Genomic DNA, 23,570 nt, shown 5'->3' with positions numbered 1-23,570 from the left:
TGGTCTTGCCAGTCCTGAGTTGAGAGAGCTCAGCCTCCAGTTTGGCTAAATAGCTGCATCTCTCGCAAGTATTTGTGTTATGTGGGAGGAGGAGAGGGTTGTCTGTGTACATGAGGCAGTTATAACATTGCCTCAAGATTCCCAGATTCACCAGCTGGACGGAGGAGATTGACAACTGACCTTTGGACATGCTAGAATAATATTGGGAAATCCTTAATTGAAAACAAGGGCCAGTGGGGAGTGAGGGTGTAGTGCTTTTAATTTTTAGTGCTGACTTATATAATTGCTTTAGTGAGCAAGTGCCAGGTAACTTGAGTGCAATGTGTTACAAGTAACTAAATGCAAAAGACAAACAGTAACTTTCTTTCTTTCAAGTGAAACAAGGAAATAAGTACAGTAAGCAATGCAGATATCACTAGTGATCCACAGAAGCGCTGAGAAGTTGCATATTAGGTGGAATTAGCTTCCAGGGAAATAAGCAAACAAACAACAAGCATATAAACAAAGCTAGATTCAGCAGGCCTGGATCTAGTCTATGCTAGAGCAAACAAGGTGTACCAATTTCAGTAAGATACAGTTCAAATATTCAGGCACTATAAACCTTTAACCAGAAATTCCCAGCTCAGAAGGGCAGAGTCCAGCCTCTTCTCCCACAAGAGTGCAGACCACAAACCTTCTTAATGTAAAATAACTGGCCTGAAGCCCAAGTGCCTAAACCAGAACTAATGCACTTGGACACTGGGCTCTCAATCAGCAGTTCCCAACTTAGAAGGATGAAAGCTACCTGTCCTGCCACCACAGTGCTTGCCACAAACCTTCCTAATGTAAAACAACTGGTCTGAAGCCCAAGTGCTTAATCCAAAAGACTTGAATGATAGCTACACTTTAATCAAGTTACAACCAAGCAGTAATAAATACCATTGAATACTTTAGAGAATGTCTGGATTAGTGCTCAAGTTACACAAACAAAGCTAGATCCAGCAGGCCCGAATCCAGTCTATGCCACAGCAAACAAGGCGCACCAACTTCAGTAAGAAACAGTTCAGATATGCATGCACTATAAGCCTTTAGCCAGAAATTCCCAGCTCAGAAGGGCAGAGTCCAGCCTCTCCTCCCACAAGAGTGTAGACCACGAACCCTCTTAATGTAAAATAACTGGCTTGAAAGCCCAAGTGCTTAAACCAGAATTAATACACTTTTAGAATAACAGACACTGAGCCCTCAATCAGCAGTTCTCAACCTAGAAGGATGTAAGCTACCTGTTCTGCCACAACAGTGCATTGCAGAGAAATGTGATAATTTGTTAGGGTATTTGCAACAGCTATCATAATTATTCATTGAGTTAGCCACTGTATGTAAGAGAATTGGAGCCGTGTTAGAAAGTGGCTTAAGAAGCTACTGAGTTAAGTTTTTACAGGTTAATGCATCAGTGATTTTTGAACGATATGAGGTAAGAGGAGTTTGTGCAGGATGTATGTGATTATGTAGTCATGGCATAACTGTGTCAGTGCTTGGTGTCTCTGGAGTGAAGTGAACTGACAGAGAGGTAATCCAATCTGTATGTGCATGCACAGTGTAACCACTGACTGAGTAGGACATGGCATGTTTGAGGCCAGTCCAAGGTAAATACAATTGCACACTAGGTCTTTATGCAGTTATACCTTGGACATAAAAAAGTAAAGTTGCTATGTTTAGTTATGTAGTCAAAGCCAACTCTTTGTCACCTCAAGAACTATAGCATGCCAGACCTGTCTGTCATGTACTGCTTTAAGGTCTTGCAAGTTCTTATTTATTAATTTAGTAATGCTGTCTGTCCAGCTTAACCTCTGCCATCCCCTTCTTCATTTGCCTTTGATCTTTCCTAGCATCACTGTCTTCACTTGTGAATCCTCTGTTTACATTGTGTGACCATAGTATTTGAGTTTTAGTTTTACTGTCAGGCCTTCCTGTGGTCAGCCTAGATTTGTTCCTTAAGTATTGACTGATATGATCTTTTTTCACTCCTCAAAGTTTTCAAATGTTTTCTCCAGCAGCACACTTCAGATGCAAATATTTTCCTGGCGCGTAGGCTTGCTACTTGTAGTCCAACTCTCACAGCAATATGTTACTGAGAAAAACGCAACTTTGGCTGTATGGACCTTTGTTGACAGTGTGACGTCTGTGCTCTTTAAAGTTTTATCCAGTTTTGCCATAGCTTTCCTGCCAAAAAAGCAAATATTTATATATATTTTTTTAATTTCATGGTCACAGTCAGCATTTGTGGAGATCTTTAAGCCCACAAGAATATAGTCTATCAGTGCCTCAACTTCTTCCCCATGTTTGCAAGGAATTGATAGGGCTTATTTACATTATTTTAGTGTTTTGATGTTGAGCAACAAGCCAGCTATTGTGCTTTCTACTTTCACCTGCATCAGCTGATTCTTCAGTGCTTCCCCACTTTCAGCTAAGTGGTGGTGTCTGTATATCTGAGGATATTAATATTTATGTCAGCAGTCTTCATTTCATTATTTGATTCATCTAACCCAGCATTTCATATGATATTGGGCAAATAAATTGAACAAGTAGGATGACTATAATATACATATACAGGTTTGCTGTACTCTCTTCCCAATCAGGAACCAGTCCATTATTCCATATTTAATTATAACTGGTGATCTGATGCTGTCAGTCTTCGTCTGTTCTTGATTTGTGGATGTACGGTTCCAGTCATCGGAACTGATCTGGCCGATATGTAGCTCGCATCAGCCAAGAATCCCTCGAACTGCTAGTCTAACCACAATGCCCCTCTCCACATCAGTTCTCGTTTGCCGCTGTTACTAAGACACGTCAGCCAGTTTCTCTCTCGTAGCTAGGTAAAACTTTTTATTTACTCTTTCCTTATAGTTCTCTGAAAACCCTTTATTCTTTAGTTTTTTAAAAAATCTTGGTCTACCCTGAGTGAGTATGTGGTTTCACTTTACTGTTGGTATTTCTTCCCTCTACTATCATTGGTAGTCTCCCCCCCCCCATCTTTTACCATTGGTAATCTTTCTACCATCTCTGGTAGATTTTTTTCTTGTTGTGCAATTTAATTTTTTCTGTACTTTCTTCATTCTTGTCTTTCTCTCTGCCTCTCCTGCCCTTTTTATTCAGGACGATGGCGGAAAACCCTAAAAGCTCGACTATGGGCTTCAATCAGTGTACAGAGTGCAGCAGAAAAATGCCAAACTCTGATAACCATGAATGTTGTGTTTATTGTTTGGGTGTTCCCATTTGACTGTTGACTGTACTGTCTGCCAGGGTTACAGCAACAGAACTCTGGCATAGAGGAAAAACAAACTCATTCTCAAAGGGCTCCTTAAAGCCCCATTTGAAGAAGCCTTGTCCAAGACTGAGCACTCTCATCCGGCCTCTGGACCAAAATCCTCTCTTCAGTGCCGACGTCTCCCTTGGCACTGACTGTTAAGCATAAACATGCATCTGACGGTTCCTCTTCGGAACTGAAACTTAAAGTTTCGAAGCTGTCGGAGAGGGCTGAATCTTCAGCACCGAGAACCTTACTGGTTCCTTCGTCACTGACCATGACACTTATTAATCCTTGACCTCTACCGTTCCAACCACGTCTACGGTTCCAACACCAGCACCATCTATTAGTACTCCATGCTGGCGCCAGTATCCCCTACTGCCCTGTAGATGGTGCCAAAGCCTGACATTTCCACTCAACCCAGGACCACTTATTCCCCCTTCTTGGATCCCTTCGTTGGACAACTCCCTAGCCCTTTCATGAAGAGACCTCCTCCTGGGTTGTCCGTTCACTCCATCAGAAGTCTCTCGAAAGTGGATATTGTAAGGTTGGTAGATTAGATCCTGACAGCCAGCAGTCTTCCTACATCTTCTCAGTCCCCTCTCCCTTCTGGTGCAGGGGGTTTCATCCCTACGGCACCTTCTTATTCTCCTCCTCTGTCCCCTTCACAGACTTTAGAGCTCTCGACTCCAACTTCTCAGGTACCAATGGCTTTGGGCTGACAACTTGTCTTCACCGAGTCTGGCTGTGATGCCTTCGGCTCCCCGGGACCATGCCTTCGCTGTCAGGACCAAGGGGTTTGAGCCAGCCTTGCCACTTTGGGCTGCGATGACAGAGGACCCCTCCTCTGTTCTGGTTTACAGGTGGGTCTCTTTGGGTAGGATGTGACCCCGGTTCTGAGTTTTTCTGTCTCAGTTCTGGGCTCCCATCCCTCCGCAGGGGGAGCCTTCTTTTCAAGCCATGGAAAGAGCTTTGGCCACTGCCTCATCTCAAGTGCCTACTGTGTTACTGGAGCCTCTCCCTGTTACCCCAGGCTTTTCGGTTCTATCGTCAACCTTGACCCCCTGAACAGCGAGCCACAACATTGCAAGAATTACCTAGTGCAGGTGTCCCCTCTTCAGACGTTCCCCCTGAAGAGCGTCCTCAGAAGAGAATTGTGTAAGAGGAAACACCTTGATTCTACCAAGGAATCCATCATGGAGGACACTGATTTTGATGAAGGGGAGGGTTCCCCACAGTCACTTCCAGAAGACATCTCCTTTGGAGACATTCTTGAGATCCTGAAAGAGAGGGGTGACTGGAAACCCAAAGACCCTTCCTCTGAGGAATTTGTGTACTTGCAGGACTTTGGTGCTTGCCCATCTACCTCTTGGGTGATCCCGCCTGCTGACGACCTAATTAAACCGATCACTCAGTGGGCTTGGAAGGCTCCTGACTCTGTAGAACCTGTCCCCCTGACACCTGACAAAATTCTTTCCGCTCCTGAAGATCATCCACATTAACAAAAGGGCTTAGTAGTTGATGCTATGGTAGTGGGTGACGGCCACCACCCAGAAACAGCTAGCAGAGGAAAGTTCTACTGTACATCCTCCTAACCGAGAGTCCAGGGTGGTAGACAGATTTTGGAAGAGGATCTATGCATCATCGACCTTCTGTGTCAGGTCTTTATAAATTTTTTTGGCACACTTTACTAGACTCCAAAGGGATCTGGTCAAGGAGCTGTCTGATAACCTGGTGGAAGCAGTCGCTGAAGGGGTCCTGGAAAAAGTGGCCTCCCAGTTAGCTACCCTTGAATCTATTTCAAATTCGTCCCGGAGGATCATTGCACATGCAGCCAAAGGGGTGACCGGGTCAGCAGGTTCAGGTGTTGCTGTTTAAGCCACGCTTGGATGCGCCTGTGTGAGTTTTCAAAACCATTGAAGTCTTCCTTCATTAATGCTCCATTTGACGGATCCTCTGGACCCAAAGTAAAGGAAACACTATCCAGGTGTGAAAAGGATGGAAAGACTCTTGTCTGCTGTGGGCGTACGTTTTTCCACTCCTCAATGATCGTACTCCAGGAATCAAAGGAGTGGTAAGATGTGGTTCAAGAAGTCCCAGAAGCCTTTCCAGGACACAAGTGGTTCAGACTCTCCTCGGGGCAGGGGGGGAGATACAATGGAAGATGCCATCCCAGAGAGAGAGATGATGCGCAGAATCAGGGTTCCAGGGACTCGTTCTCTGGTCAGCCCTACCAATGCTTCTGAAAGGGGGCCTGATTGCTTACCTCTGGAGGCAGTCGGGGGAAGATTTTCCTTGCACCAAAATGCCTGGCAACGCATAGCTACCAATGCCTGGGTACTAAGGATCATTTCCAGAGGTTATCTAATCCCTTTCACTCTTTACCCAAGAAACACAGCAAGACTCCCTGATGTTCCACCCTATCAGAGAGATCAAGCAGCATTAGAAATACAAACCCTGCTAGAAAAAAGTCATCCAAGAAGTCTCGCCAGACCAGTTAGGATCCAGGTTTTACTCAAGATTCTTTTTAGTGCCAAAGAAGTCAGGACTGGAGACCAAATTTGGATCTCTGTATTCTGAACAAATTTCTCCAGCAGTCAAAATTCCAGATGGTCAAGGTTCAGTCAATTCTTCCCTTTTTAGAGGAACACTATTGGATGTGCTCCATCAACTTTCAGGACTCGTATTACCACATGAAGATGGACAAATGCTCAAAGTTTCTCTGCTTCCAGCTAGGAGCCGATCATTACCAAATCATAGTGCTGCCCTTCAGTCACACCACAGGCCCCCCAGGGTGTTCACCAAATGTGTGGCAGTGGTCACAGCACATTTGAGGCTGCATGGATTCAGAGTGTTTCCTCACCTAGACTACTGGATGCTCACCGCTTCCTCCAGACATCTACTACTACAAACTGCAGACTTCATTCTGGAACTGTCTCAACAGCTCGGCATCATGGTCAATCTTACGAAGTTTCAACTAACTCCTTCAGTCCAGATAAGGAAGTCATCGGAGCTCCTCTCAATACTCTTTCTTGTGTGGCATCACTTCCCCACAGGTTGCAGAAAGTTCAGTCAGCAGGCATTGGACACCATGGCAGCAGTGATCACATTAGTTCCAATGGCAGGATTTTACATGAGACTTCTATAGTGGCTACTTGTGAACCAGTGGTCTATTTTACCCTATCCCATGCATCATTTGATCTTCATGTCTAGCTGATGCACAAACGAGTTAGCCTGGTGGTTGCAATCCAAGGAGATTCTTCTAGGCCGCCCCTTTGTCTCCCTGCAGCCCCAAGGCCATAGTGACCATGGATGCTTCCCAGATTGGGTGGGGGGGCATTATCTCAGGAAAGATGGTCCAAGGCATTTGGTCCTCCTCTGAGGCCAATCTGCATATCAACATTTTAGAGTTGAGGGCAGTGGAGCTGACATTGCAAGAGTTTTTCATCCTGCATAATATCAAGGGATAATAGCTATTCAATCAGACAGCATTTCCATAGTTTGGTACATCAGTAAACAAGGAGGAGCCAAGTCCTTTCCACTGTGTCGGGAAGCCCTTCAAGTGTGGCAGTAGGCCATAACTTCCAACCACATACTCATAGCAATGCACATCCCAGGGAGTTCAAACGTGATTGCAGACAAACTGAGCAGATGCATCTTCATGCCTCATGAGTGGTCTCTGAACTCCAGAGTAGCGAAGATCTTTCTTCGCTAGGGCCAGCCTTGCTGCAACCTGTTTACTTCACTCCTGAACAACAAGTTCAGAAGCTACTATGCCCTAATTCCCCCTCAGGGGGTGTCCCCCAGTGACGCTATTCTGCTCGCTCGCTCCCCCCCCCCCCGAGTCTCCTTTATGCCTTTCCCCCTGTCCCCTCTTTTCCTCAAGAAAGCAGCTTGGTTGTGAAACAAAGTAATCCTCATTGCACCTTATTGGCCTCTACAAATATGTTTTCCCTTCCTTTGGCCTCATCTACTTCACTGCCCTTGGATTTTCAACCCAGTTCCAGACCTTCTTTCCCATCCTCAGGGCCTAGTGCACCCCAATCTACAGACCCGCAAGCTGACTGCCTGGTTTCTCCAATTCTATTAATTCATCAGCCATAATGATATCCCATCTCCTGTACGACACATTTTGTTGGCATCCCATAAACCATCCACCAGGGATCTCTACAGCAGTAATGGTCTGGATCCTTTTTCAGCACCAGTAAAAAAATGTTCTAGAGTTTCTAGCTACCATTTTTGATAAAGGAGCTTCTGCTTGTATAATCAAGGTTATCTTAGCAACTATTTCATATTTCCATAACTGTATCGGTGACCAGCGTTTAATCTCACACAGACTTTGTAAGGTTTTTCTTAAAGGCACCATCTGTTTAAAGGCCCCTTTCAAGGATCCGTTACCAGCGTGAGACTTGACTGTTGTACTGCAATCCCATAATTTACCCCCATTTGAACCTGCAGCTACCTGTGACTTAAAATTTCTTTCTTGGAAAATATTGCTTCTCATAGCGGTCACTTCGACGAGACGAGTCTCCGAATTACAGGCTGTATCTTTTAAAGCCCCTTACTTAGTTTTCCATAAAGACAGAGTATCACTCAGAACAAACCCGACCTTCCTTCCTAAAGTGATTTCAGAGACCACTATCAGTCAATCCATAGACTTACCTGTATTTTTCCAAAATTTTTCTAATAAAGCCAAATACTGCCTGCCATCTTCTGGATGTGCACAGGCAATTACATTTTTGTCTGGATAGAACTAAGCAACTTAGACAATCAGAACAGTTATTTGTGTTCTTTTGCAAGTGCAACCTTGGGCAGACCTTTGTCCAAGGTTACTCTGTCTAGATAGTTAAGGAATTGCATTTCTCTCATTTACAAGAATGAAAATGTAAGACTCCTTATGCCAGTGAAGGCGCATTCTACCAAATCTCTGGCGACTTCTGCTGTTTTTCATTCTAAAGCTTCTATGTCAGAAATTTGCACAGCTGTAATTTGGGCTGAACCACATACTTTTATTACTTATTACAAATTGGATATGGTCTCCAGGGGGAGAGCCTCCTTTAGTTCTTTGGTTCTTAAGAATATTCTTCCATAAGGCCATCTAGGATCTAAGTTAGCTGGGGACTATGCCCACAAGTCCAGAATCGATGAAGCTTGACAACATCAGATAAAGAAGTTACGTTTTACCATAACGTTCCGTCTGTGTTGTCAATCTTCATCTATTCTTGTGTCCCTCCCACTTGCCCCCACCTTTGGATTTCTGGTGGAGTGACATCCTGTCCTGGATTTTTATTGTTGGGGATACCTTGGACAAGGTTTCTGACTTGAATGAGAGTGTCTTCTTCAGTATGATTGCAAACTCGATCTGAGGTATTGTGGAGAGGGGCATTTTGGGTAATCTAGCAGCTTGAGAGATTTTTGGCTGATGCGAGCTACATATCTGCTTGATTGGCTCCAAGGGTCAGAACCGTGAACACACAAGTCAAGAATAGATGAGGATCGACAACACAGATGGAATGTTATGGTAAGACATAACTTTTTTTCTTGTTCTGCATACCAATTCCCCTAGGGGCGAATAAGGTGACTTGGTATTTTGAATTGTGTAATTACTTGGCACTGTTTTTATAGTCCATACAGTCAAAGCCTTTAGAGTAGTCGGTAAAGCAAAGGGAAATATTTTTCTAGAACTCCCTTGCACATGTACTGTTTCTGCTGTGAACTCGCATATTGAGCTGTTTAACTCTAATGCTGCTTTTTCTGCTGCACCTTTTTTACACCTACAATTGCTGGAACTTCTAATAGACAGAAGGAGGACTGTGAGAGGATGCTCTATGAGCAGAAAACGGCAGGGTATAAAAAGACCGCAGACAACAGGGCAGCTCAAACTGGGTCCAGATGTTCGGTGAAAAGTGCCCTTGATATAGTTAATAGTTCTTCTTTTGAACTGACTAATGAACAACTGAGTGTCCTTGACAAAGGTTTGTCCTTTATACCTGCCAGAGGCTGTGTTTTATATGATGCACTCAGACTTTTAGCCTTTTGTAAGGAATATTGCTTTAAGATTAATGTATGGTAATGGAACTGTACAATTTGTTAATGTTTAGAAAACAGTCAGTTTATTCCTCCCCATCCACCATTAGTGGAAGCGTTTAGAAAAAAATCTGAGAGCATGAAGTATGTGAGGCTGTGATGAGTAAACGTAGGAGATGTTTTTATAACCTTAGTCATTTTGAAGATGCTTTATATGTCGGCTGATTACCTCATATTTACTTATAGTGCTTCCTGATGATAAAGGAGGGGCAGCAGTATTGATGGACATGGATAAATATTTGTGAAACATGGAGGCTTTATTGAGTGATACTTTGAGTTCTGCGGTAGCATTGTTGCCTCACAGTAAGACGCTGTCCAGTTCGATTCTCAGCTAGAGCGTCTTCTGCATGGAGACATGCGTGAATGGGCGTACATTCGTTGAAGGTTGTGCGTCAGGCCTGGCAAGCCGGTACGTAAAAATCAACTGCCAATCATTAGCGGACCGGAGTTCTGCTGTGGCGACCCCTAACCGGGAAAAGCCGAAAGACACACACACACACACACACACACACACACACACACACACACTTTGACTTATGCTGAATGTGCCAACTATGAGGTGGATACTTGCATTAATAGGGTGTGCTCTGACTGATATGACTGGTTAATGAATGTCAGCCTTGATAAAACTGAGTATTTTTTGGAGTTTTGTGGAATACCCCCCACGACCCCCATTATTTATGGGCTACCTAAAGTGCACAAGTCTAGAGTAATAATTCAGATATTAAGAACTATTTACTGGTAACTGTGGATGTCTCATCACTCTTCACTGTTATCCCGAATAATGTAGGCATAGAATATGTTAAGTTGTTCTTGCTGAAACATTCGAGATATAGTATTGATAGAGCTTGTCTGCTCACTTCTTGACATCATTTTGAGCAATAATGTGTTTATATTTAATGTTCAGCTGTATCATCAGCAGACTGGGGTTGTTATAGGCACCATGTGTGTCAATGCAAATATGGTGTTGGTGTACTGGGAGTCCCTGTACATATTCAGTCAAGGTAATTTCTTAAGTTTATCCCTTTTTTATGTATGGTTTGTTGATGATGTGGTTTCGTTTGGTCAGGCACTATGGAAACTTTACACGAGTTTGAGTTCTTACATTGTACAACTAGTTTTCTGAGATTTACTCTGATCTCTTCTTTTACATCTGTTGATTTCCTGGATGTGTTTGTAACTGTTGCTGAAAGAGGGCTAACTACCAAATCGTATAAGAAAGAGTGTAGTAAGAATAAAGTTTTACATTGTAACAGCATGCATCCAAAACATGTACACACTTAATGTGTTTAAAGCACAGTTCTACAGATATGCCCGTTTAAGTGCCGATGATAGAATTATGTATGAATCATTTAAGAAGCTTAAAAGTGACTTTAAATGTAGAGGCTACCATGATGTGGAGGTAGAGGCTGCTTGGGATGAGGTTCTCCAACACAGGAGGGATGTTGCTAAACCTTACTTCTCTGAGAGAGTAGTGAACAGTGAAAGAAAGATCTCTGATGCAAGAGGCTCTGATTTAAGAATGTGCATGACTTATTCTACAGCTGTTTGAACTATCTGCAATATTAGGAAAAACTGGCAACTACTTGTATCTGATGATTGGTATAGGTCAGTACGTGGTAATGGACCCACGTTTTGCTATAAAAGCAATAGATCATTAAAACAGTTGCTGTGTTATAAAGTCTACTAATAAGAAGGCTTCTGACTCTTATAAATGTGGTACATTTCCATGTAGAGACTGTATGCAACGTGCAAATATATTCATAGCAGTGATTCCTATGTACATCCAGTGAGTAATAAGAGCTATGTTTTTTTGTTTTTATGCAAATTGCAGAAGTTAAAGTATAGTATATTTTTCTGTGTGAAAATATTAATTCTACTATGTAGGTAAGACGAGCAGATGTTTGAAAGATGGAATTAGAGAACATTTAAATGACTCTGGAAGAATGATGTTCGTAATGCATTGTATAAATGTTCTAGAGAAAGACACCAGTCATACTTACAAGTTTTTAGTCTTGGAATTACTTACACCTAGCGATAGAAAAGGTGATCTAAGGAATAGAACAGAATGTAAAGAGATGACATCGATTCTAGAATTACATGCAGATGGTAGCAAGAGACTCAATGGAACTGTCCCTTTAAGACCAGTTTTTAGATCATGTGACCTGGTGAAGTAACAGAGTTTAAAAGATTGTTTGTTTGTAACAGTCTTTAGATCTGATGAAGCTCCTGTTTAGAAAGGCACAAAAGTGCTTATTTGTGTTTTAGCCTTGCTTTTATGGTTTTAGTTTCCTTCTTTGAATAAAATCCGTGATTTTACACAGCAACTGCCGTGGTTGACAGGTTGGATCTACTTCTGTATTTCTAGATCTGCCTTGCTTTCTCTATTATCCATCGAATTATGGCAGTTTGGCTTCTGGCACCTCTGCCTCTACATCTGGCCCCCATACATTACTGGAGTTTAGGTTGCAGGTTCTTGTGCATTGGCTTACTATCACGTGAATCAAATACAATGTTTCAGTAATTTCACCACTCTTCATTTTCTGTTTTTTGGGACTGGAGTATTAATTGAACTTTTCCAGTCTAATGGTCACTGTCATGTTTTTCAAATTTGTTGGTAAATTCTGGGAAGTATTTTGCAGGATTTTAAATAAGGTAGAGTTCCATCAGTTCATGCAGCCTTGCATCTTAGTAGGGTTTTCTAGAGCAAATTTAGCTTCAAGTCTTTAGGATGCCTTTGTCTAGTTCAGAGGAAATAACCGCCTATTAGTGATGTGAGTGCCCTCCTTGTATAATTGTGCTGTCTCTTTCTGTCATTTTAATGTCTTCTTCTGCTATGTCCTTTCTTCATCTTTTATCCTGCCGATGTTCACCTGGAAGATTCTCTTAATATAGTCAGTCTTCGTGAACAGATTTAATTTTTTCCAATATGTTATCTTCCAGTTCTTTGTACTGGTCATTTACATATAAATTTTTAATTTCTGTTCTCTGAAATGCTGCTTTCAGTTTGACCTAGATTTTCCTGTCTCTGTTACCTTCTTTCCTCTGGCACCTCCAAAGCCTCCACAGACTACCATTTTGTGTCCTTAATCTTTGTATTTGCAATATTTTTAATCTTACCTCCTGGGAGATATTACAAACTTATTTTTTGGGGGATGGGGATACTCTGTTCTGTAGGTCTAATCCCTCAAGTCTATTCTTTATCTCCTCTACATATTCTCTTGGAATATTATTCAGCCTGATTTTGTTGAATTTACAGAGCTCTTGCATCTTCCATTGTAAAATATATAGTTGTGTGATTTCACTGGTGACTGTCTGTCGCTTTGGTTGTTGAAAGAGTGTCGTTCATTCTTAAAACATTTCATCTGTTTTGGTGTTTTCACCACGGTGGAAGTCAAGGAAGAAACTTTTCTTGTGCTCCATCGCTTTTCAGTTATTATCTAAAGTAGGCTTATTAGATTAGAAAGACAGAAGAGCAATTTTTCTCTCTTTTTTTTCTGCTGTGGTGAGAATGATTAGCATTCACCAAGCAGACCCTTTTCTAGTGGAATGCCAATTGAGTTTTCTTTTGCCATCAGGTGGTTGACTGCAGGATTTTTCAAGTTCTGACCAAAGGCCCCTTTACTAGCGGCATAATTGTTTCCAGTGCTTACTTCAGGATTGTTTCTATTGTGTACATTTGTACCTAGGTCACAGTGACTTATACCTTTGCCAAAAATCATTTGGACCTCAATTCCAAACATTGAGCCTTCTTTCATACCTCACTAGGGCCAAGCTTGTAAGGCTTTTTTTTTTTTTTTTTTTTTTAACTAGTGGTTGCTTCAACCATAGTCTATTTACTGCTTTGGAATTGACCAAATGTAGATTCATCAGGGAGAGTCTCTGATGCATTTTAAAGGTACGTTTATATTGTGTTAGCTGAGCTGTGAGACCTTTTATCAGTGGATCAACACTACCTTTCCACTTAACTCCTGTGCTTAGACAAACTCGTCCTTCTCAAGGAGTCTGTTAGAGGAGGCATGGCAAGTTGGACAAGTACATATGTGCAGATTTGTTAGTAGTGTACATTCTAAATTTTATTTTTTATTTATTTATTTAACATTTGTTAACTGGGAAAGTCCAACTTGGAACCTAGCCAGTTTTCAGCAGAGACCTGGAGAGAAGCACTCCAGGTGCATGTCTTTGAATGTGGGAGGAAACCCACACAAACGCAGGGAGGACATGCAGACTCTGCACAGAAGGCACTCCAGCCGAGAATCGAACAGGAGAACCTCTTACTGTGAGGTGACAATGCTACCACTGCATTGTCCAGTTGTCCACTGTTCAGGCTACTCCTAAATAGCCTTAAAAGTCTTGGACACACTTACCATTTGGATAATAGTAACATTACACAATAGAATTGGTCACCCTTTGGGAAGGGCCTTATAGTAGCTGATAAAAAGCTGGTTGGTGACAGTGATAACTACCTTATAGTCTGGGCAGAAGGGGGAATAGCTAGGAAACCTGTGCTAGCCTTCCCCAGGAGTGTCTGTCTGTGTGTTTGCAAATAAATCAAATCTCAAAGCGTGTGTGTGTGTGTGTGTGTGTGTGTGTGTGTGTGTGTGTGTGTGTGTGTGTGTGTGTGTGTGAGCTACTTGGGCAGGGACATGAAGCACTGGTTGGACAGAGAAGGGTGCTTAAGGGTTTGGCTTGGCCACTCTGCTGAGATCTTAACCCTATAGCTGTGCCAGTGGGGCGTCTTATTGGGGATCTGGAGAGAGAGGGAGAAACCAACCCCAGACTGACTGTGATCTCTGTGTGCTCTTAAGGGAAATTGTACTTTACTGTGTGTGTACTTGTCATCCTCCCAATGTGCACATCCCTCACTGGTGTTAGTGGTGAGGATTGAGGCTCCTTGATTGCTGGGCCAGTGCAGGGGCGTCACATATTAATTTCTATAAGTGTAGCCTACTTCAATGTGCTTCGTTTAGACCTTGTGGTAGGGCAGTTTAAATGTTTACAGGGGCAACAAGCATGCAGGGTGCCCACATTCACAACTTTGAGTAGTGTTGTGACCAGATCATTATCGATGCAGTCAAACTGGGGCAGAAAATCAACTATCAAATACAAGGGCATAATGTTAAAGCCTTTTCTTACATCATGCCTGTGGAAACAAGACCTGTAGAAAAATTGTATACGTTTGCACTTCTGTTTCTGCATCTGCAATGATGCTGTTAAAGCCCTCAGACCAAAGCTGATGTCCAAAGAAATTATTGTGATTGCCACAAGAAGCTATATCATTGATAAATACCTGGTGCAGTGTGTCTGTAGCTCTGAGTGAAAAGAAAGAGCAAGAGCTTAAAATAATGGAGCTATTAAGAATTACAGTCAAATAGCCTCAGCTTTTTGAATGGGTTAATAGTGTGGTGAATGTTGTGAAGCAAGATAAGTCAGGATTTACATAAACTACAAAATATGTATGAATTGATCCTAATGTATTTTAGGCATTCACTTTTGTAAATTAAATTGGATAAAGAAAGTTATAAACTGCACACTTTGTCCATCCTTGTGCAGATAAATTACCAGTTAGTATTTCATTGTCACCAGAAGTTTTTCAGCTTGCTGTAACTGATATAACTGGAAGTTTAGACGGTGGTTTAAATATTATCGACAGAGTGGTCTTCATGCTACCAAGCAAGAGCATGACATCAGATTAGTTAAGCTGCTAGAGTTCATTAGGTTTCAAACTGAACAAAGCAATTTGTTGCACTGCTGTCTTTTTAAAAAAAAAAAAAAAAAAAGTCATCTTCTAAATGGTGTTGGGTTGCAGTCAAGACTCTAATGTATGTGTTGTAAGCATGCAAGGTCCATCAGAGAAGTCCTCATTTAATGTGATTTCTAGAGGATCTTATAATATCTGTCCAAATTCATACCTCACTGGTCAGATGTAACTGTACATCTAAGAGAGCTGCTTTAGCAGGATACAGTCAGCATTTGGTCTGAAAAGCAAGCTTTGAACTTCTGGAGACTGGTAATTGTTGCATCTACAATCAGATCTTTTGATGCAACATCTGCAAATGCTTTCCAGCTGCATGTTTGACTGCAGATATTTTGGACTCAGAAAACTGAAATTTATAGCCCAATGAAAATTTTGATTAACTCTTAGTGCACAAATTGGGGATATTTATCTGAAATCACTATAGCTTTTAGCAATTCCTTGTTTTGTAAATAATGATGTTAACAGACTGATTAATGAAGTGGCAAGTTGAACTACTACTGGGTGCTTCAAGTAACAACCCTCCACAGTAGGAAATGTAGATTATTGTGACAAAACAATTCAGCTTTTACATTTATTCAAAGCAATGTCTGCATTTCATGAGGTATCCATTCTTTCTTGTTCTGATTTTATTACATCCCATAAAGCTTCCTTTTTTTACTATGTGCTCAACATGAGCTGTCATGTTGAACCAAAACGTATCTCTCAATCTCCCTTCGATGTCCAACATGACATCAGATTGTGACAGACATAGGTATGTGCCTCCTGTAGCTTGGGATAGTAGAGAAAAGCATAACATTAGAGTGGAAGAGTGACTGAACCCAGTTATAATCCAACCAGGGAGGATCTGTTCGCAGTTCAGCTGATATGGTAAGAACGCATCTAATATTTTTGTTTTAGTGATGTCCGCTATTACCCTCCAAAAAGATATTGTAGCCTTAAGAAGGGGGGTATCAAAATATAAATTCCAAAAACATTTGTTTTAGCCATATACCATAAAAAGTGAGATGATGCTGTACTGCTACAATGTCTGAAGACAGTAAATAGTATGCTTGAGGTGACATTTTGCAAAGCTTTTCATATACTTTGCAAAGGGCAGGGGGACATAAAATATACAAACAAGTGCCCTCAAACTAGATCAGGAAACAAATCATCTTTGAGACTCAGTAGTATGTGGTAAGCCATTTTGAATGGTCAGAGCAGACTGTTCACTTACCAGGTTTTCCTGTAAACTTATCCTTGGAATGTCTATATGCATTTATGATGTTTTGTAAATGAATGGACCAACGCATGTATCAAGCTAGATACGAATTCAAGAAAGAAGTGTTATCCTTTGCCAAGGCTGTATTCTGGCCTAAAGTAAGGTGGCTTTTTTCTTTTTTATTATTCTTTTGTTGTTCCCCATGTGTATTTATTTATTTTACATTTGTTGACCGGGATAGTCCGACTGGATGCATGTCCATTTTCAGCGGAGGCCCGGGGAGAAAAGCTCCAAGGGTAAGCAGATACAGCATTACATAATACCAGCATTACATATTACAAACAGACTATTTACAGAGATTACATAAGTAAGCAAGTTAAACAAGTTCCACAGGTTAAGTTCCACAGGTTACAGTTAATCCTGAGCACAAGTCAGGATTAAATTAAATTACACAGTAAACTGGTTAACAGATTTTTACACATTCTAGAGAGAGTATTATTATTTAGTACTGTATTATTTAATCAGTGCTTAGGATGCTGTCCGATGACATCTGCTTGAAGGGATGTCCTGGATTAATATATAAGGTAATCACTGTAACACTATATCTTCAATGGTCTGTATTGCAGAGCCATAGAGACTTTGTCCCACCTTGGCAGCTGCTGCCTTTTTGGAGTTTTGCCAGCAGGATAGGTCTTGTTAAATTCTTGATCTGTACAACATCCCTTTTTATACCAGGGTTAAGGCTTACTTAGGCAGCTGTGTGTATTAGATTGGCAATAACGGAAATGCTCTGAACACGATATGGCAGCACCCTTTCTGCATTCCCATTGTCAGAGCCATGATGATCAATGTGGGTGATGCCCATTGGTATTGCTCAAGTGTTTCACCAAGTATTGACATCTGCGGTGGTGTAAATCCCCTGATCTGCTGGAAGAGATGCACTTGATGGTCCAAATTTGTGATATGTCACAATTCTCTTACTAGTTGTTGGTTTTGAAGGTCTGTTTCCAACAATTAACTTATTTTTCTTCCAGGATATGCTTCTTTTTGTTTTAGGATTCTGTCCTCTCAACCTGCTTTGAGTGCATACACGAGGATGCATTAATGTGCACTTTTGGTTGTAATTTTACTTCCTACCTGCCATGTTGTTTTCAGCTGTTATTTGAATGTTTGTTCACAGTTCTGTAGGAGATTCTTTACCTGTAAATTAAGTGCTTCATTTGTTATGAAAAAAAACACGCATATCCTTTTGTTTCTTATGCGTCTCGACTGACTGCTCACGAAGAGTATATATACTTACAGCATCTGGCCAGATTGTTGTCCAGAAGGCAACTGATATTAAGTCCAGTTTAATTTTATTTTAAAATAGGTTATGCTGTATATTTGTTGTTCTTCCCTGGGAAAAAATGTAAGGACTAGTGAGACTAACCAGGTAAAAAAAGCATAAGTAAGTACTTACATTTACAGAAATGATAAAAGATTCTAATGTAAAGGGGTGTACGTTTTTTTTTGGGGGGGGGGGTGAATTTGTGGTAATCTAGCAGAAAAGTTAAATAATTGAAGATAATATAGTAAGCATTACAAAAAGTATTCCTGAATCACCCTACTGCTTTATTTTGACACAACAGGAAAAAAAATCTGCAGAACAAACATTTGTCTTTCTTTTTTCCCCCCACAGTCTGCCATTTTCAATTTCCAGAGTCTTCTGACTGTAATCCTGCTTTTGATATGCACTTGTGCTTACATCAGATCTCTATTTCCAAATGTACTGGACAGAAACAAAACTGGGTAAGAGAAAAATGTTTAACCATACTAAATTTTCAACTACATTGTTGTTGTGTGTATTACTCAAAATAAAGGAAATAAGTTTGTTAATGTGAAAAAAATGTAAACGTTTGTAATATGAAGTAGTGGTAAACATTCACTGTCTTAGAAAAATGTGTTGCAAAAATGGGAGAATAATAAATCCTTCCTGACAGATGACACACACACACACACACACACACACACACACACACTCAGTTTGTCCATCAGGCTTGTTGCTTATTCTTTCATTTGGTATTTTTGAGATGTCCTTCATCTCACATTGCTGCAGTCCTTACTTATGGGTAGTCCACTGTCCTCGGTCGGCCCGAATACCAAAGTATTAGGCTGACGTCGGTCATGGGCGCCTAGATCTGACATCAGAGCGTCAGGGTATAAAGGCGCATGACCGACGTCATATCCTCAGTCTTTTTTGCCGCATGGTCCGATGCAGAAGCAGCGTTGCAAGTGCCGTTCGACGTTCTGAAATTTTTCGTTTTCGGAGTTTCAGACCGATACCAAGTTGGGCTAAGTACCCCGTTGGGGAATATTTTTGTTTTTTCTTGCCTCAGTTACTTACCAGATGTCAGAAAAAGTGAATAATTGTGTTTCTTGTGGGAAACCGATACCGCATAGGGATTACCACTCGCTTTGTATTCCTTGTTTGGGACCGGGCACGACGTAGTTGGGTGTCGGTTTTGTGCTAGGTTTAATAAGCGCACTATAAAACGGAGGTTAGATTGCGCTAGGTTAGTCTTTGGCAAGAGGTGTAATTATAATATACCGTCGGATGTTCCGACGCCTGCTTCTACCAAGAAGCGCAAAGACAAATCTTTAAAGCCTAGGCAGGATGATTCGTCCGTTACGGACGCCGGATCTTTAGAAGCTACAGCTGAACAGGTGGATCCGGCTGAAGTTTCTGTTGAGTCCCAGGGGGAAACTTTGATTTTACATGATGTGGCCTCTCAGGAGGCAGGTCAGGCTGAAGGGGCCTCTCAGGTTACTATTCTCCCTTCTATGCCTAAGGTGGTTAGGCCTTCTGTTACTGTTTCTAAGGCTCCTTCTAAGGGCAGGTCTGTTTTGCCTTCCTCTGGTGTCAGTTCTGGTTCTTCAGGGTCTGTGCCTAAAAAGCACATGCTTAAAATGGCAGAGGATTTGATTACTTTAATTAGAGGTTCTATGCCCCCTCCGGATAAGAGGCCCAGGATGGAGCCAGAGTTGGAAAGTTTGGAGCAGGCCTCAGATGATTCAGAGTCTTCTGCTGAGGACATTCAAGATTTCCTCCTTATTCTGATTCTGATGCAGAGGATTCCACTCCTTCTGCTTCTCCTCCAGAGGATTTTTCATTTTCAGAAACTCTGCATTCCATGAGGGAGCATTTTAAGTGGGAAGGACAGGATTACTCTGATTCACGGAAGAGACTTAGGGAGTTCTTGTTTTACCACAGCATAGACCCTTAGCTATACCTCCGGTTTTGGATGTTGTTTCAGATGTTTTCTGAAGCTTCTCTTAATCCAGATTCTGTGCCTCCTGCTCCAGTTAAACCGGACAGGTATTACAGGGTGCCTGAGGCTCATAAATATCTTTATAAGAGTCCTAGGGCGGACCCAGAAACTATTAGTCAGGGGCCTAAGGGTGTTAGAGCCTCTGTTGTTAAGAATCCGGTTCCTCTGGATAAGGAAGCTAGAGCCTTGGATAGATGGGGTAAGAAGGTGTATACCTCTTCTACTTTAGCAATGAGAGCTTTGAACTGCCAGTTTCATATGTTGAAGTATCAGAATTTCCTCCTTTCTCAGCTAAGATCTAAAGTGGATGCTTTGGCAGAGGGCATAGAGTGTAAAGAATTGCAGGATTTAGTGCATGTTTCTGAACAGGTGGGAAAGCACTCTTTGCAATGTGGTTTTGATGCTTTACAGGCTTCTTCTAGGGTGGCTGCCACTGGTTCAGTTATTCGTAGGCACGCCTGGCTTAAGGATCAGAATTTGTCTGAGCATGTTAAGTCTAGAATTCTGGATGCCCCTTTACAGTCTGAAGTTTTGTTTGGTCCTCCTGTGGAGTCAGTCTTAAAGAAAATGGAAGACAAGGCTAAGTCTATGCAGACTGTTAAAGATTTTTTACAGGTACAACCTCCAAAGTTTAGTAGAAATTGGCCTACTAAGGGGTGGACGTACCCTTCTTCTGATTCTCAGTCTAGGAGTAGATCTAGGTGTGGTAGGGGCAGAGCTCAGAGTACCTTCAGGCCAAGACAATGGAGTTCGCCTGCTCAATCTGCTGGTGAGGGCAGGGGCCAGTCCTTTCGTAAACAGGCCCAATGACCTGCATTTTCAGCTGCCAGATTCTTCTTGCCTGGCAGCTCCTTTGGGAGGAAAGTTGGCTCTTTTCAAGCAGAATTGGCATTTAGTCACCCAGGACAAATTGGTATTGGACATTATAAACCAAGGTTACAAGTTCTATTTCCATACCATGCCTCCTTTCAAGGGCATCCCAGACGTCCCTCCTCAGCAAAGGATAGAGGCTCACAAACAAATTTCTTTACTTCTTCAAATAGGAGCTATACAGCCAGTTCCTCTGTCAGAAGTGGGCCTAGGATTTTATTCTCGCCTGTTTCTAGTTCCAAAGAAAGGGAACACGTGGAGACCAATTTTGGATTTATCTATCCTCAACACTTACCTGGACATTCCAAAGTTCAAGATGCTGACTTTACAACAACTTTTACCTCTGTTGGGAAAAGATCACTGGATGGTTACTCTGGATCTCAAAGAGGCTTACCTTCATGTTCCTATCAGGCCCAGTTGCAGGAGGTACCTGCGTTTCGGGCTGGAAATTTACATTATCAGTTCTCTGCATTGCCCTTTGGCTTATCTACTGCGCCCAGAGTGTTCACAAAGGTTCTGGCTCCAGTGATAGCTTTTTCAGACTAAGAGGAATACAGATTTATCCTTATTTGGACGATTGCCTGATTATTGCACAAGAAATGGACGAACTTCTTCATCATCTACAGTATGTGATGGCAGTGTTAAGATGCCTAGGGTAGTCTGTGAACGAAACAAAGTCCAGTCTAGTACCCTCTCAGGACATGTGCTTTCTGGGTGTGAGACTGAATACAGCTTCCCAGATGGCTTTTTTGACCCCGGACAAACAAAGAAGCCTTTCTCTTTATTTCCATCAAATGTCTCTACGGTCCAGGCTGACTGCAAGGACAGTCCTTCAAGCCTTGGGGTTCATGGCATCTTGTATTCTGGTGCTTCCCAATGCCAAATTGCATATGAGGAAGCTTCAATGGTATCTCAAAAATGTATGGACACAGCACTGCCAAGATCTAGACATTGTCATTCAGATAATACCTTGCATTCAGAAGGAGTTTTTGTGGTGGGCTCAGGAATGTCACCTAAACAAGGGACTCTCTGTGACCCGCCAGAGGCGAGTCAGATTCTAACGACAGATGCCTCGGACAAGGCTTGGGGAGCACACCTCAATGGAAAATGGGTGCAAGACACGTGGCCTGTCAAACTCCAACATTTGCATATCAACTTGAAGGAAATGTTAGCAGTCCAGTTTGCATTGATGGCTTTCAAAGATTTACTTCACCCAGGGCAGGTGTTGATTCAAACAGACAACACTACTGTCATGTGGTACATCAACAAGCAAGGGGGAACCCATTCTTACCCTCTTTGCAGGCAAGCGATGATTTTGTGGGAAACTGCTCTCAATCTTCACCTCAATCTTCAGGCAAGGTTTCTTCCAGGAGCACAGAACTCCTTAGCAGATGTGTTGAGCAGACAAATAGTGGATCCTCACGAGTGGAAATTGGATCCTCATGTATTTCAAAAGTTGACAGTGTTATGGGGAACTCCAGACATAGATCTGTTCGCTTCTCCACTAAATTGCCAGTTGCCAAAGTTTTGCACAAATGTTTCATCACACAGCTTGGAAGGTGGACTCTATCATTCAGTTGGAACAATCTGCATGTATATGCCTTTCCACCTCTGCCTCTTCTTCCCAAGGTACTTTTGAAGGCCAGACAAGACAAGCCAACCATGATTTTGATAGCACCGGATTGGCCTCGACAACACTGGTACCCACTACTGAGGAGTTTAGTACGAGAACCTCCATGGCCTCTGCCTTTGATTCCGCACCTTTTGTCACAAGAGGGCAATCACTTCCTCAATGTCAAGATTCAGTCTCTGCATCTAACAGCCTGGCATATTCTGTTTTAGACTCTGGAGGGTCTCAGCTTCCACAACAAGTTTTGAATGTTATTTTGGAGGCCAGGAGGCCTAGTACCAGGAAAGTTTACTCTGATAAATGGAGGAGATTTTTTATTTGGAGCAAAGGAAAGGACTTTGATGTCTCCAAACCTGATTTAAGTGTTGCTCTTCAATATCTTACTGAGTTATTGGACAAGGGTTTGTCTTTCTCCTCGATAAAGGTCCATGCTGCAGCCATTTCTGCTCACTATGATTGTGACCCTCCTTTATTCTCTCATCCTTTGTTTAAACAATTTCTTAGAGGGGCAAAGAATATAAGACCCCCACGTAGAGCTCCTACTCCTGCTTGGGATCTCAATTTTGTGTTGGAAAAACTTACTCTACAACCTTTTGAGCCTGCAGCTACTGCCGAGTTAAAGTATTTATCATGGAAAACTGCTTTTTTGTTGGCCATTACCTCTGCAAGAAGGGTTTCTGAATTACAGGCCCTCATGGCAGTGGAGCCTTTCCTGATTTTTCATAAGGATAGGGTATCTTTGCGTACTAATCCTTCCTTTATGCCTAAAGTGGTTTCTAGTGTGGCCTTAAACCAAACTATTCATTTGCCTACTTTTTATGCAAACCCCCAAAATAAAGGGGAGAAAATTTTGCATACTTTGGATATTCACAGACAGTTGCGTTATTATTTGAGCAGAACCAAGGAGTTCAGACAGTCTCAGCAGTTGTTTGTTTCTTTTTGCCTTGGGTTCACAGGGTAAACCTGTTTCAAAACAAACTATTTCTAAATGGATTGGGTTTTGTATTTCTTTCTGTTATTCACATCATGGTAAGGAGATTCCTGCTGGAATCAGGCCTCATTCCACTAGGGCTACTGCTACTTCTACGGCCTTTCTAAGGGGGGTAGCTACAAAAGACATTTTGGAGGCAGCTACTTGGAGTTCAGTGCATACTTTTTCTAAACATTACCACCTTCCTCTTTATTCTAAGTCTAGGGCTGGATTTGCCACTGCAATTTTACAGGGCATTTTAGCAGCACCTAATGCTCTATGATTTTACCAACCTCCCTTTCCCCGTTGCTTTGGGATTCTACCCATAAGTAAGGACTGCAGCAATGTGAGATGAAGAACATAGTACAGTTTTGTACCTACCATAAATGTAGATGTTGAAGATCCACATTGCTGCAGTCCAATTTACCCTCCTCCTTCCCCACTGTAGGGTTTTTACTTTTGGTGT

The 23,570-nt window shown here is 41.9% G+C and overlaps 1 protein-coding gene across 1 annotated transcript in view; it reads left to right on the top strand.

Annotated features, from left to right (window-relative positions):
* TMEM167A (transmembrane protein 167A) overlaps nt 1-23,570 on the top strand; it is a 362,271-nt gene that overhangs the window by 155,987 nt on the left and 182,714 nt on the right. Inside the window, exon 2 of the mRNA XM_044064258.1 lies at nt 18,005-18,114. Coding sequence (XP_043920193.1) covers nt 18,005-18,114 — 110 coding nt within the window. The remainder of the gene's footprint in view (nt 1-18,004; nt 18,115-23,570) is intronic.

Source organism: Protopterus annectens, chromosome 2.part2 (assembly GCF_019279795.1).
Source record: "Protopterus annectens isolate FY-2018-M chromosome 2.part2, PAN1.0, whole genome shotgun sequence".
Lineage (NCBI taxonomy): Eukaryota > Metazoa > Chordata > Ceratodontiformes > Protopteridae > Protopterus > Protopterus annectens.
This window is presented reverse-complemented; position numbering and strand designations above follow the sequence as displayed.